Source organism: Eumetopias jubatus, unplaced genomic scaffold (assembly GCF_037043125.1).
Source record: "Eumetopias jubatus isolate StellerSeaLion01/CBP00866 unplaced genomic scaffold, mEumJub1_p1.0 scaffold_16, whole genome shotgun sequence".
Classification (NCBI taxonomy): domain Eukaryota; kingdom Metazoa; phylum Chordata; class Mammalia; order Carnivora; family Otariidae; genus Eumetopias; species Eumetopias jubatus.
The window spans coordinates 84884651-84900688 of NW_028274822.1; the positions used below are offsets into that span (position 1 = coordinate 84884651).

The window sequence follows — 16038 nt, forward strand, 5'->3', positions numbered from 1 at the left end:
AGAGCTGAGCGGGGCGGGCCAGCCCTGAGCTCGCCCCGGGGTGGGGGTGGGGGGGCTGGTTCTGGAGGGACCGCAGCCCCCAGGCCTCGCCCCGACAGCCCCTGCCCTGGGAGACCGGAGGGGTGGCGGTGGGGCGGCCTGGTCCTGAGGGAAGTCGGGGTGGCCTGGTTTCCGGGCCCCGGCTCTGAGAAAGTGCTGGGTTCTGAGGGGTGCTTTAGGACTTGTGGGACTCGGAGGGGGCCATGTGCCGCTTCTGAGGAGCATCCAGGGCCTCGGTGAGCCTCAAGAAGCCGGAGGCCTGGTATCCAGGGAACTCGGGCCCCACGCCCCGCGGGAGTCACCCAGCAAAGGCCTGTTGCTGGTAACAGGCCCCCCGCTGGGGCGACTTTGACCATGGGAGGATCTGGGGCCGGAAAGGCAATGCCGGGTCAGCCCTGGTCCTCCTGGCCTCTCGGACTGGACCTGGACTTGGACAGACAGAAGCCTTGGCTGTGGGGCACCACACCTGGGCTTGACCTTTTGCTCCGGGGCCTGGCTCCAGAAGCAAGTACAGAAGGCGGTGCAGGCGCAGGTTTTAATGCGTGACCCGTATGGTGGGATTGCCTGGTCCCAAGGGCTCTTGGCTTGGAGTGGGCCTCAGCCAGGCCTTGAGAAGGTGCTGCAGGCACTGTAGTGGCCCTCTGGTTTGGGCCATGTCTGTGTCCCTGTGGTGGTTCTCACATGCCCTCGCAACACTCCTTAACCACTTCCTTCAGTCTCCTGCTGGAGCGGGTCTTCTGCCCCAGCCTGGGCTGGGGCCTCTCAGGAGCTCGCCTGACCTTGTCCAGTCCTGAGCTGGGCAGCTGTGGCCTGAGCTGACTTTCTAGCCGGGTTCCCCAGCGATGGGTGGCTGGAGCTGACTCACCCCCCCAGAGAGGGCCTGGGTGCTGATCTGGTACTGCAAAGGAACAGCTGCCAAGCTGTGTTTGGCTTCTGGAACCCCCTCCCTCCATCACAGTCTCAGCCCACCTTCACCCCCAGTATTCGGATGGGGAGACCAGGTCTTGCTTTGCTTCAAGACCGACTGCTGTTTTACTGTACTCACCACAGTGGCCATTCTTCATCCAGGGAGAATCTCGGGGGGCTGGGACACCCCCGACCCTCAAGCTGGGTTATGTTTACAGTTCTCAGTGCCCCACACTGGGGACCACCTGAGGGGACACATATGCCCCAACCTGTATTTCCCCAGAGGGTTCCCCTTGGTGACAGTGGGACTTGGTCCTGAGGCCCCTTCCTGCTGTCTTTGGAGACCCTGGGGCTCGGGGAAGAATGGGGGGTGTCTGTGTGTGTCTGCAATCACCAGCTCACTGCTGGCTCAGTTGACTGGGGCTACAGTTTTAATTTAATTTTTAATACTTAGGGTGTTTTCCCCCCTGGCAACAGAGCTTGGTGTTTTCACTGCTTTTGTTTCTTGTTAGCTGGTGGGAGGGGATGAAGTGCCCCAGCTCTGGGCTTGGCTGAGGGTTGGCACTGCCCCCAGGGAGAGGGTCAGGAGCCTTGGCTGAAGACAAAGTCACCTCAAGAATCTCACCTGGGTCTCTGCCTTCTTCCCAGCAAGTCCTCTTCTCTTGACAGGTGCCCCTGGGGTCTTTGTACGCTTCCCACCCGCCTCCTTTCCAAGTCCTAAATGGAGGGGGTGGGGATGGCTGCTCTCCTCCATAGGCTCTGGGTCTCCAGGGATGTTAGGATCTGCCCAGAGCCCATGTCCTGGCCAGACCCAGCTGGTGGGGTGAGGTTTCGGCCCCCATCGTGGTACAGGTTTACAAGCTCTATAAAGGTACAGTGCCTACCACTGCCCCCCTTAAGGCCCCACCCCCCCAAAAAGCACAAGATGGGGTCAGGCTGCCTCCAGAGTTGGGTGGGGACAGAGATATCAGGCAGCCTGGGAGGGGGATGCAAAGGCTAAAATAAAAAAATTTGTCAAGTGATGGCTGATTGTGTCATTTTTCCCCATCAAAATCCTTCATTGCAGAGCAGACCCTACAGGAGAAGTGACTAGTGTATGCTGAGTGCCCATGGCTGATGCTCTGCCAGGCACATTCTCAACCTCTTATGGCAGATAACAGCTCCATTTTACAGATGAGGGAACTGAGACTCGGGTTAAGAAAGCTGCTAAGTTCTCAGAGCTGAAAAATGTCAGAGCAGGGATGTAAATGCCTAGAATCTTATGGGAAGAAGGGCAGAGCCTTCCAGAGGAATACCAGGGGGGATGGAGTTGCAAAGTTCCTTTTCAGAGGGGAGAGGAGGCAGGGGGAAAGGTGAAGCTTTAAAAGGAAACTGGGCCGAGGGCCTGACAGTCGGGAGGGACGTCAGGGATGGCAGATGGAAGGCTCTGTGCAAAAACCTGCCTATTCTCACAGATCAGTTCACGGTGGTTGCCTGGGGGCCTGGAGTGAGGAGAATTCTGGCATCAGTGCTGGTTCAGAGAGAAAGAGCCTGTGATTGATTAGTGATGTCTGCTATGAGCACAGGGGGGATGGTGATGGTGCTCATGCTGTGTATCTTAGACTCATCAGAGCTTGTTTGCTGGGCTAATGGGGGATTCACAGATGGGGAGGGGCTGGCCCAAGGTCACCCAACATGACGGCCCGGGCCCTAGGTCTTCCTAACGTGGATTCAGAACTTGAGTCACATGTCTCCCTAGCCAGCCGGGAAAAATCACGCACACTCAGGAAGATGTGGCTTAGGATGAGCAATCTACCGTCCTCAGTCCAAAGAACAAGTTCAAGAATAAGAAATGAAAAGTATCAAGGTCAGGGAATCATGCCAGTGTGAGCATTCAGTGTATGCTGAGTAATTACTTCCACCTCTCTTGGGACCACAGCTTGACATGGGAGCTGGGGAAGTGGTTCCCCACATAGGCTGAGTCAGGGTGCTGCCTGTGGTATTTGTGACCACAACCTCTGCAGGGCCTGGAGTATAGGATGGAAGAAGTAGCAGGAGAGAGACGGGGGTGGTGTGTGTGGGGGTGGTGGTGGTCACAAGGGTGCCCTCACCTGCCAGGCTTTTTAGGGCTGGAATGTTTCCTTGCAACCCCCTGAAAGGCGGGAGGGGAGACAAGTCGGTCAATACCAGAGTGGTGTGCATCCACCTGCTAATATGTCAGTGTTTCCGCCTGAGGGGGGATGTTTGGGGCACGTGTGTAAGGATGACTAAAACATCCCAGAAGCATGACAAAGTAGAGGAAATTGTCCTTACCCAAACAGTGTTTGGGGCATATTGTATATATTCAGAGGGATATTCTGAGAAGCCACTTGGGGTAGGGGTGAGAACCTCAAAGAGGGCAACCAGGCCAGAAGCTATGGGCTGGTTACCCACATCCATCCATCTACCCTAAATGGTTAGTTGTGCTGCTCCCACTTGACTTTCAGGGATCAACTTTAGCTGCTAAAGAATGGCTGTGTGACCAAATTTCAGCCAATGATATGTGAGTAGAAGGGTCTTCTTGCTTCTGAAAAGAGACACAATGAGGAGCTCTTCATTGCTCTCTGGGGGTAAGTTATGTCTGATGCCTGGAGCTGTGGCAGCCATCTTGTGATCACAACGTAGGCCACACTAAGGAAAATGTGCCCTGCTGGGTTTTGTACACATTAGAAGATATCCTTGAACTGACAAGTCAATGGACAAGGAGACTGCCCTACCCCTGGACATCTCGTTATTTGAGGTAATAAATGTCCTTGTTTAAAGCTTTGAGAGGGACTTTTTTTTTTCTTTGCAGCCAGAGGCTTCCTAATAGGTAAGCTCGAGTGACTGTAGCTGTTCCCTTGAAGGAGCATGGCTCTAGGTGACCAAATGTAGGGCTGTTGTCAGCTCAGTGGGGTGAAGGCTAGTGCTGGATGGCATTCCCCGGGACATCCTTTCCTTGGAAGCCTTCCATCTACTATTCTGAGCGAACAAATATTGAAAGAATAGCACTGCACCTTACGTTCTAAGAGGGGCTGTTTTGTCCCAACTGTCCACTCCCCCCAACCCCTCCCCAGATACCTTACCTCACCTTAACACAAACTTGGTTATCGAAAAGTTCCGACTACCTGTCCCAGTTTCTAAAATCGCAGCATATAAAATGAAACTCTTCAAGAGCAGTAAAATGATAAACTGCTTAATGAAGCTCAACTCCAGATTTGCATTTTCTGATGAGGACTTTTTAAAAGGTGGGCCTACGAACCGCTTTTTTACTTAGGGTTTCATCAAAATGGTTGCCTGCTCCTGACGGGTCAGAGCCGGCTTGCTCTGATCGCACTTGGGGCCACGGCCACAGCTGTTCTTACCAGTAGCAGCTCTGGAAGCACTTGGGGGCTGGGGCCGCCACCACTGCACTCCCTTCAATGTCCGGGGGAACTGTGGTCATTTCTCTGGCTGTGGGGCCGGGATCCCAGGGCAGAGTATGCAGGCCTCCCAGATTGCAACCTCCCAGATTGTCGGTGCACCGGCCCCCCCCACCCCGGGCTTGGCACTGAGATGCCAACCACTGCCTCCTCTGCCCCTGAGCTCCCGCGATTCTTCCCTCCCTGACTATGGTTGTGGGGCAGGAGTTGGTCTCAGACGCAAGCTGAGCCAGGCAGGGTCCTGGGAACTTCAGGGACTCAGGTGTGAGGCGGCCTGAGAGAGACCGTCTGGTGCCCCAAAGCCCGGCTGAACCTCCTGCCTTTGGATTTCACAGGGTCTCCCCTGGATCTTCCCAATAAGCCATTCGCACATCTCTACATGGATCAAAATTTCTCTCAACCCAGCCGTTCCCGACTATGCCAAGACACCCAGGGAATGTTTGTTCTGCACACCCGTGCTCTTCTGTTTCACCAGGATCCCTCCAGGGGCCTGGCATACCCAGTGGGACCACCACGATGAAATTAGATCTGCCTCCCATTTACTGACACCTATGACAGCCTAGTCACCTGGGGGGGGGGTGGGTATGGTTTAAAATGCAGATTCCTGGCTCCTGGAAATCTGGGTCAGTAGGTTGGGGCAGGGCCCATGAAGCTGCATTTTGAGTAGGAAACAGGGAATTTTAGGGCCATGCTTGGGAAATGCTAATTTAGTCTCCAGAGAAACTTCTGAGGCAGTGTGGTAGCCAGCCCCCATGATGGGTCCTGATGATCCTTGCCTCCTGGTGCCTGTGCCTGTGTGTTGTCCCCTCCCACACTGAATCATGGCAAGCCTGTGTGGCCAAGGCAATACTGTGGGAGTGACAGTAGGGCTTACAGATCTGGGTCACGGAAGACAGTGCAGCCTCTGCCTTGCTCCCTCTTGGCTGCCCTGTTGTGGGGACACTGGAGCAGCCCTGATAGAGGAACGTAAGCCCTCAGCCAACAAGCCAGCACCAGCCCGCCAGTCATGGGAGGACGCCATCTTGGAAGCAGATTTTCCAGCCCTGGAACAGCCTCAGGAGATTGCAGCCCCGTGGTTGGCAGCTTCATGGTACCCTCATGAGGGACCCAGGAGCCAGAACCACCCAGTTACGCCACTCCCAAATTCCTGAACCAACAGAGATTGAGAGGTAAACGTTTACTGTTTTAAGCCACTAAGTTTTGGCATTGTCATATGGTAAGAGTCAGCAAACACAGGTAGATATTACTATGATCTGGTCCATTTTACAGATAAGGAAACTGAGTCTCATCGAAGGACCCCAGATTACCTGATAGTGGAGAGTCAAACCCAGGCCAGGCTGAGTCCAAAGCTAGTGCTCTTAACAACTACGCCCTGGGGGGCTGGAGAAGATCATGAAACCAACGGTCTTATCCCTTCATTGTGGCAGATGGGAAAACTGACCTGGGGTGAGGAGTCACCTTGGCTAAGGTCACTCACGATGCTGTTCCCTGCCCCTTCCCTACTGCCCTTGGGTTTATGGGGGTGACTTCAGCCTCCAGGGTGCCTGCAAAGGCAGCCCAGATTCTAGAGCAACATATACCCTGGGCCTTTAGCTATGGAGAGCCTGGCCTTTATTTTTCTTCATTTTTAAAAAAGATTTTACTTATTCATTTGAGAGAGAGAGACAGAGAGAGCACAAGCAGGGGGAGAGGCAGAGGGAGAGGGAGAAGCAGACTCCCTGAGAGCCTGGCCTTTGGAATGATCTCTAGAATAGCCACCCTGGCAGTCATGGGTTAATCAGCCAGGTGAGGTCTGGTTTTTTCACTCACCAGTAGGTGATGGGAGATGGGGCTGTTGGCCCAGTGCAGGAGCTTAACTAGAAGCCAAAGGAGGGCGGGAGTAGGAAGCAAGGACCATAGTGGCCTGAGGGTCAGGGCCTATGGTAGGCGTGGGCCTGCTGCTCTTCTCTGGCTTGCCACCTCTCCAGGCAGATGGAGTCTCCTAACTTCCTAAGAATGCTAGTCTGCCCATAGCAACCCCCTGCCTCACACTGTCCATGGATCTCGGTACCCTCAGGAGAAAGGTATTTCCCACCATGGCTCAAGGATCTTCAGGATCGGACCCTCATCCTTCTTCCTTCCTCCACCCCACCTCAAATTCCAGCCTCTTTTGGACCTGTTTCTCCATGTTCTTGTCCCTGCTTCTCCTCTAACTCCTATAGTATTTCAGGTTATCAGCTGAGATGTCCTCTCCTCCAGGAAGCCTTCCTGGATCTCACTACTCATACTCTCATGGTTCCCCATGTTTCTGCCATTGGATCACTGAGCACACATAGGCACTCAATAAATACTTATTACCCGGACAGAAAGTTACCAACTTTCCCTCAGCTCAGCTCTCTGTTCTCCCCTGTCCCCTGATCGAAACCTACCATCACCCTCCTCCGAGGCCTTCTCTGCCTTCTCGTACCTTTCTGGTCTCTCCACTCCCCCTCGCCTGTGCTCCCTAGTTCAGCATTCCACATTTCTGTGTTTTTTACTGCATTTTCCACTCCAGATGGACAGCAACTGCAGACAATGTCAACACCAAAGATGATGGCCCAGGATGGAGCTTTAGTTCCCAAAGGCAGGGGCACCTGCTTCCACAGGTTCTTAGGTGGCTTGTGTCAGATGTGGCTTCTTCTCTACTCCAGCCCCCACCTACACCCTGGGGCCACATCCTGGGGATTTCTGGCTTCTGTTTTTCCAGAGCTGTGAACCGAGGGTCCAAAGGGTCAGGCCATGGCTTTGCTTCATTTGAATCCTTACAACCTTATAGGGAAGGTGCCATAACTATTGCTTCCACTGTACAGCTTGGGAAACTGAGGCACAGAGCAGTTTAGGCATTTACCCAGGGTCCTATGGCTCCAATAGGTGGAGCGAGGCTTGAGACCAGGTGGTCTGGCCCCTCTCCCGGAGCTCTTGACTCTCATCCTTCTCTTCTCCAGGAGAAGGCCAGTCCTGCCTGAGATGTCACCCTTAAGGGCTAGCTTGGCGCCTCCATGGACGGGGGCCTTTGGCCTTACACAATGCTGCTCTCCCTGCCTTGACAGGGGGCCATCCCGCTGGTTTGGAGTAATTATCGTAATGAAGGTAATTAATCATTTAATTCCCACTTTAAGGACGTGTGGAAGGTTTCCAGACAGGAAAGGTCTGTCTTGGGACACCATGTGGCCTTGGCTCACGGGTGAGTAATGCCCCCTCAGGGACTCTCCTGACGTTACTGGTCAAGAAAAAAACCTGTAGCCGGAAGCAGAGAATCACCATCACGGGTTGAAAGAAACTGACCCCTGCTCGTGATAACAATAGGTAATGTTGAGCCCTGATGTGCCACACTGTAAAATTTATGTGCATGATTATTCCTCATAATCACCTCCCGAGCTGGCGGCTGTGATACCCCTAATTTCTCAGACGGGGAAACCAAGGCCCAAGTTATACATCATGGAAAGGGGCGATGCTCTGTTGGTTACTAGGAAGTCCGTCTTGGCCTTTTCCTATTGGGAGACCGGGGTCACCTGCTCCTCACTCCACTGAGGTGGGCGCAGCTTATAAACTGGGTGATCCTGGGGCCATGACCTGTGGCCACTGATTTGGGCAGGGCATGATCTCAGCCCCAGAGATTAACTTGCTTCCACCCTGCTGCGCTGAGGAGAAAAATGGAATCCGACCCATTTTCCTTTGCCGGAGCCCACAGCACAATCTCCAAGAGAGATGTCCACAGGACCCAGGGAGGTGGCACAGGTGAGGACAGGCTCATCACAGCCAGTGTCCTCTCTAAGACGGGGGGAGCTGCTGTCACACTGGAACTTGGGTCCAGTGTGGCCAGATCTTATGGTTTTCAAGAAAAGCCAGTAATTAGGATTTTTAGGTGACACACCCCCATATTTTAGTGGTGGCAGACTAATTTAAAAGCCAGTTTTTTGTTGTTGTTGTTGTTTTTTTACAAAACATCTTGTAAAACACCTCTGAGGGCCAGCTCGGACCCCCAGTTTGCATCCCCAGCTCTAGAACAAAGCAAGCAGGACACCCAGACATTATTATACAATTCTGTATTGAGCGACGCGTTTACAGAACGTGTTCTTTTTAAAATTTTAAACAAAGTTCATCAATCTCTCATAGAAACAGTTTTGTGGGTTTTTGTTTTGTTTTTACCATTATAGGACGCGAACCTGACAAAGTTGTTCATGGGTCTGCTAGCTTTAAGTACAACAGGATTTCCGTGTTCAAAAGACTATATGCTAAGTGCTTAATCAAATCCCGTCACACAAAGCCAGATTTAGTCCTCTAAGATCTGTAGTCTGCGGGTGAGCCTGGATTTCAATGTTGTGTGGGTTTCAACAGTAGAAAGTGGTGTGTTCCCTCATGGTTGTCTTAATTGCGACAGGGCGGTGGTGGCTAAAAGGAGATGTTTCGTTTGTTCCAGATTTGATTACTCTGAAAATTGGTCACTGTTTCCTATTGTCAAAATATAAAAATACCTTCATCTGGATAAAAATGTATACAGTGGAAAACTCTTCAATGCATAGCCTGGGTGTGTGGAAAAGGATGTTTTCCTGCAGGGTTTGTGTTGTTCTTCGTTGGTTGTGGAGACTGCAGCCTGGCCTGGGTGCATGAGAGTTGAGATTTCTGGAACAGCCCTCAGTTGTCCCCTTCTGGTCACTGGATTTTGCTGGCCTGGTTTCAAAATGCTTGCTGCATCCTTGAAAGCCCTCAGCTATCTCCCCCGGCACTAGACTGGCACCGATTAAGGCCACCTTTTCATCGTCATTCTGGATTCAGCTGGGGAGTCACCAATTCAGCCTTCCCACAGAGAGTTTGAGAAAGGAAAAGAAAGAAAAACAGAAGAGAGTCAAAAACCAATATGGTGGCTGTTCCATCCAAACTGGGAACTCTCCCACCAGAAACCCTGACGATGAAGATGCTAAAGGAAGGGCTTCTCTGAGTTGGGGGGATTGAGTCTTTGCTCCCCAGAAGGTCGTGTGTTGGAAGGCAGGAGGGCAGACTGAGAGATACGGTGGTCATGCTGCAGTGCACTCAACCCTCTCGCTTTGTTCTGTGTGGGTTTGGGAGTTGCAGATGCCTTCCAGAAACAGCACTTGGGTCAGCTTGAGAGAGGAGATGGCAAGGTAAAGGGAGCTGGGGTCTCTAGTTGGAGGAATCTACTTTTTGGTGCTGGGTACTCGTGGGATGACCAACGCTGTTATTTTCTTAGAACACAGGGAGGGGAAGATGGCGGCTGCAGTCCGGCTCTGGAAAGCCAGTGGGGAGACTTCCTGTGCCGTGGCCACGATTCAGGTGGGGGAACAGGGTCACTTTAGCTCAAGTGCTGCCCCCCAATCACCGGACCCCTCGCCTGGCTTTCCGAAGGATCCAGAAACACATCTTGTCTGCAGACGGACAGGCTGGGTGTCCAACCTCGGCGGCCCCCAGGTTTCTGATGAGCGGGACTGGAAGCAGTTTTGTACCACGTCACGTCTTGGGGAGGATGGCTGGCCGCAGCCCACACCTCTACAACATTGACAACGGCACGGGACGTTCTGTGTTATCAAGGTTGCAAAACAGACCACCAGAATGAAACACATCCTCGACGGCATCGAGGTTTTCATTTAGAGTCTTTTGGACTTTTTCTTTTCAGCACGGTTTCTGGAAGGGCAGTAGCAATGTGCTGTGTCTCACAGACAGATATGGGGAAAAAAAAAAACCCGCAGTTCAAGGGTTATCTAAATTTTGGTCAGTCTTACAGTGTTTCGTGATGGCTTTGAACAATTGTCTTCTTTTAATCTCATCTAGTGGCAAAAACGACACAACTTCAGGGTATACTTCGCAACAGTTGTGACAGCATCCTGATTTTATAACTCTCTGTAATATCAAAACAGCATTGGCTGGGAATAAATTCCAAAGGATCCTTTATTAAAATATCTAAAAGAGGTCTATAAATATTTATTTTTCTAAAAGAGTTTGGAGTTTCCAGGTGAAAATGTGGTGCCACGTCGCTTCTGCCTCCCGCAGAGAGGCCGGGGTGGAGAAGAGGATGCTCCCGGGGTGGGGGGGGGGCGAGGGGTGCCCCAAAGAAGAGGCAGTGGCACTTGGCCCGCCTGCTCACTCACAACGTCATAGAACTAGGATTACAACAAAGAACGTAAACTGCATAACGCTGCTGTCCACATCTGGATGGCTGAGTTCCTTCCTTCCTTCCCCCACCCCGTCTGGGAGAGTGAGTGAGAGGGGGAGAGCTGGCCCCCTGGGATGCCCTTTGCCCTCGTGGCCCTGCCTTCAGAACTCCCACTCCAGGGCCTCCTCCCGATTGGCAGCCCTCTCCAGCCGGTAGATGATGCTGTTCAGGTTGGCCATTTTCTCGTGTCTCCGTTGCAGGTTGGGGTTCACCTTGGCGCTGGGGTGCAAAGCCCCAGCTGTGTCGGCGATGGGGCTGGCACTCGGCACTTTGGCAGGAGGGGCGCCGGGTGGGGACGGGGAGATGGGGGCTGAGGAGGAAGGGACGGGTGACACAGACATCATGAGGCCCGGCGAGGAGGCAGCCGAGGGTGAGTTCAGGGACACCTCCAGGCTACAGCGCGAGGACTCTGAGACCGACTTAAAACTTAGAGGGTCCGGGTGGAGCCGCTCCCCGCCCTCGTCCTCCTGGGGGGGCTGTAGTGAGGGGCAGTCCGGCGTGGTCCCGCCTGGAAGGAGGAGCCCCGGGGCCACTTTAGGGAGTCTGTCGTTACCCGGACGGTCAGGATGCGCCTCTTTGGGGGAACCTTGGCCTTTGTCTGGCTCCCCTGAGTCCTGGAGCTGGTTGCCCGCCTCTTCCTCTGCATCCTCCTCAGTCTGTTCCTGCTTAATCCTCACCTGGGCCTTGTCCTGGGTGGTTGGGGGTGTGATGCTCTCCTCAGAGCCTTCCCGAAGATCCAGTTCCTTCACGGTAGGCTTCTGGTCCTCAGCCTCAGAGTCGGGGCTCTGCGGGGTAGGGTCTGGGTGGGAGTGGCCTGGTGGTAGGATGCCAGGACCCCCACTGGGGTCAAGGTCTGGTTCGTCTTGGGTCCCCTCCACCAACATCTCCCGGCGCATCCGGGACCTGGGGCAGAGATGGTGGTGAGCGAGGGGCGGGACTCAATCCAGACAAGTGGCATTTTGACCCCACCCACTTTCCCAGGGGCCTCCTCACATGCAGTGTCTTAGTAAGTCCTGTCAACAACCTTACTAGTGGGTGCTATTATTAGCCTTACTTCACACAGGAGGAAACAAGCCTCACACAGCCACTAAGTAGTGGAGTTCAGGGCCTGACCTCGGGATTGCTGGATTCCAAAGTTCATGATCTAGACCTGCGCTGTCCAAAAGAGGAACCACTGGCCACACGTGGCTCTTGAGCACTTAAAATGTGGCTAGTCTGAATGGAGATGTGCTGTACGGGTTAAAATACACACTGGATTTTGAAGGCTTAATACAAAGAAAAGTAAAAGGTCTCATTGGTAAAGTTTTTATATTGATTACACACTGAAATGGTTACATTAGGCTAAATACACTGTTACAATTAATTTCACGTATTTCTGTTTTTTAATGTGGCTACTAGAGAATTTTAAATCACATGTGGCTTGCATTATGTTTCTTTTGGACAGCACCAGTCTAGAGCATTTCTTGAAGTCAAACCCAGATCTAGTTTGTGGCAACATCTCTCTGCTTCTTTCCTGTGGGGGCTCTAAGACATCAGCCCAGACGGGGAAACTGAGGTGCGAAGAGTGACTTGTACAGGTCACCACGGCACGTGGGCAGAGCAGAACCTGGCAAGCCCAGATTCCAGTCCAGAACCCATTCGCTCTCTCTTCACTTCAACTGCTCCCCTGCCATCAGAGGGCACCTCAGTCTTACACACGTTTTAAGCAGGACAGGTCAGGATTGGGACTAACCCCATTCATTATTTTCCTAACAGTAGAATGAAGTCCAGAGAAGTCAAATGACTCGCTCAAGGTCATAGAACAGAATGGCTTCCTCAGCTACCTGCTGTAGCCCTCTGCCCATATTGATAATGAAGTACAAGTTATTGATACAGAATACTAAAAATTGTAAGTTACACACATCACGTTAATGGCTGCTTATCATGTATCAGGCACCGGGCCAAGTGCTTTTTGCAGATTATTTCATTTATTTTTCATAATAACCTTATTAGGAAAAGGATATTAGTCTCATTCCTACAGATACAGGAAACAAGGCTCAGAGCAGCACAGGGGCTGCCATGACTACAGAGCAAGCAGTCGGGCTGGCGGCCCAGGGATCGGGCTACACTCCCTTGCCTCCCTGGCTCCCTGTCCAGTTTGGTGATGGGGCCCCATCCCAGAAGCCTGGGCCTACAAGGACTCTGAGCGGTCATCTGGTTCAGTCTCCAGTCCCTCTACAAAGGTGGCATTAGCCCACCATCCAGGGGACTCCACCTTCACCCTCAGTCTCCTCTAGAAGGGGGAAGAGCTCCTGCGATCAGGGAGAGCCCAGTGGGTTCCACTGAGGTGAGAGTGGAGGGGGCGTTTAGGATGGCTCAGTGTCTGAAGTTCCATCATTAGACGATCTAAACTGTAGAACAAATATAAATATGAGGCTAATAGTCACTCACACCATAGTATAAATAGTCTCTCTTTTTAAACAATTTTTATTTATTTGACAGAGAGAGACACAGCAAGAGAGGGAACACAAGCAGGGGGAGGGGGAGAGGGAGAAGCAGGCTTCCCGCGGAGCAGGGAGCCCGACGCGGGGCTCGATCCCAGGACCCCGGGATCATGACCTGAGCCGAAGGCAGATGCTTAATGACTGAGCCACCCAGGCACCGCTAAAGATTATATTTATTTATCTGAGAGAGGGAGAGAGCGAGCACATGAGCAGGGGGAGAAGCAGAGGGAGAGCGAGACAATCTCCAGTAGACTCCACTCTGAGTGCAGAGCCTGACTCGGGGCTCAATCCCACAACCCTGAGATTATGACCTGAGCTGAAACCAAGAGCTGGAGACTTAACTGACTGAGCCACCCAGGCGCCCCTCCCTGATAATTTATTCTCAAAACATCTTGTTGTTCACCTTTCCCAGAGTTCAGTGCAGTTTGTAATGATGTATTACTATGAATGCTCATGTAATAGTGACTGTCTCTGCTGGTCTGTAAGAGATAGTAAGGGCAAGGGCTTTGTCTTGTTCTCTTCAGTGCCTGGTGCAGAGCAGGTGCTCAATAAACATTTACGAAAGGAAATGATATGTTCTCCTGTAACTCTTTGAGACCAGTTTCTTATTTTTGGAGTGGAATTCTCTCGGCTCCTCGGTGCAAATTCTTAGTCATCCTTTAAAACCCAGCTTAAATGCCACCTCTTCCGTAGTCTTCCCTGGACAGAATTCCCTTTTCCCTCAGCCCCTTATTCCTCCCTTTACAGCAATTAGGTTGTAGTAAAATGATCTGGTTCACAATTTTAAGCTCTCTAAGGGCAGGGATGATGGCTTTTTTTTTTTTTTTAAGATTTTATTTATTTGAGAGTGAGAGACAGTGAGAGCAAGAGAGATCACAGAGGGAGAGGGAGAAGCAGAGTCCCCGCTGAGCAGGGAGCCTGATGTGGGGCTCGATCCCAGAACCCTGGGATCGTGACCTGAGCTGAAGGCAGACGCTTAACTGACTGAGCCCCCCAGGCGCCCCAGGATGATGGCTTTGAAGCCCTGTATCTCCAGATCCTGGGTCACTGTGCATACATTGTAACTATCTGTTGAATGAATACGTTGGATAAAAATGGAGTGCTCAGTTCCTACGGGGAACAAGAGGGGAGAGGACATCCCCATATTCCGCAGGAAGGGAAGGAGGATGTGAGGATTTAGGGACCTGTGTTGTTTGCTGTTTGGAAGGCCCTGAATCTGAGCCAGATCATAAGCAGCAATATTTAACAATATATTTATGCCTGACGTTTTTTCATTTGATCCTTGATTCAGCATTGTGGGTTAAGTATTAGATTCCTTATCTGCCTTATCTGTAAAATAGGGATGAGACCCAGAGAAGTACAGTAACTTGCCCAAGAACACACAGCCGAGGTGGGACTGAACTCAGGTCTTTGGGGTGCCCATGCCTGGGCAGTGGAGAGAGGAGATTTCAAATGTTTCACCTTTCCAGGTTCCTCCTTCCTCTTCTCCCCTGGGGAGTAAGAGACCTTCTCCCTGCCCCCTGGAACACGTGGACGGGCTCTCTCTGGCACTGCATGGACACCAGAGACCTTTCTTGCTCAGGAAGCTTGGCGGAGGGGGGTGGAGAGCAGCTCAGAGATGGTCCCTGGAATCCCATCAAGCCTTCTCCACAGGGCTCTCAGCTGAACTCAGCAAGCCCCTTGGCAGTCTCCTCGGGCACCGCTGCACCCCGTCAACGCTCCCAGCCAGCCCCGGCGCTGAACTCCCAGAAGCCCAGCCACTGCAAGTCGGTGACCCCCAAGACTAGGGACCGGTGAGTGGGAGGCAGCCGCAGACAAAGGGATCACCCACTCCTCCAGGCGGGGGGAGACTGAGGGGCTGCCAGAGGGGTTTCTTTTGGCCTCCGGAGTGGGAGAGGCCAATAGTCCCAAATCAGGGCTCCCACATGAGGCTCAATGGGTAGTTAGGGCTCCTCAGTCCTATGCCCCAAACACCATTCCCTGTCCCTTCAGAGAGGCAGACACAAATTAAGATAGGTGACAACAGTATCATCACCTACCCCATACCATGTGGCCAGTACGTTATGTAAATATGCTAGCCCACCGAATCAGGGCTCAACTCCAGGAAACAGATCCCACTGCCCACCGAATCAGGGCTCAACTCCAGGAAACAGATCCCACTGCCCACCGAATCAGGGCTCAACTCCAGGAAACAGATCCCACTACCCACCGAATCAGGGCTCAACTCCAGGAAACAGATCCCACTACCCACCGAATCAGGGCTCAACTCCAGGAAACAGATCCCACTGCCCACTGAATCAGGGCTCAACTCCAGGAAACAGATCCCAGTACAGTTCCCATTTTATAGGTCAGGAAACTCCGAATCAGGGAGGTGAAGCGACGTGCTCAGGGGCTCACAGCTGGAAATGGTGGAGCTGGGATTTATGCCCAGGTTTGCCTAGACTCCGAATCTAAACACCTGGGCCATACCTCCCAGAGGCCAAGCTGGGCTCCCCCCTGGGCCTGGGATGGGGCAGGGGTCCGGCCGCACTCCGGCCACCCTCCCAGCAGGCACGGCCGGGCACCGTACCTGTAGTTGTGGAACCAGTTGATGACGGTGTTGGTCTTGAGGTTGAGCTGGAAGGAGAGGAGCTCGATGGTCTGCTGGGAGGGGTAGGGCTCCAGCTGGTAGGCCTTCTTCAGTGCCTCCTTCTCCTCGGGCGCCAGCACCACTCGGGGCTTCTTGATTTGCAGGAGGCTCAGGTCCTGGGGCTGCAGGCAGGGGCTGGGGCACTCTGAGCGGGTGGCTGGGGATTCGCTGTCTGAGCCAGTGCTGATGAGACCGTACCTGCGCTTGAGGTAGGCTGGGGCAGGCGGGGGAAGGAAGCACTGAGGGGGTGCAGACCAGAGGCCGGGTCATCCCCTAGTGGTGGCTGGAGCAGGGGTGGGGGCGGCTCTGGGCCGGTGCCTCACACTCTGGGGCCCACTGCCAGTTTCATCCTTTCCTCCCTCCTCTGCTCCTGCT

General features: G+C 52.9%; 1 protein-coding gene across 3 annotated transcripts in view; it reads right to left on the minus strand.

Moving 5' to 3' along the window:
- Nucleotides 1-10652: 10652 nt before the first annotated feature.
- Nucleotides 10653-16038, minus strand: part of CUX2 (cut like homeobox 2) — a 257950-nt gene continuing 252564 nt past the window's right edge. For all 3 annotated transcript variants that reach the window (XM_028116664.1, XM_088019341.1, XM_088019340.1), the window contains exons 21-22: nt 15604-15877; nt 10653-11454 (exon numbers count right to left, since the gene is read on the minus strand). In XM_028116664.1, the coding sequence (XP_027972465.1) occupies nt 10653-11454; nt 15604-15877 (1076 nt within the window). The remainder of the gene's footprint in view (nt 11455-15603; nt 15878-16038) is intronic.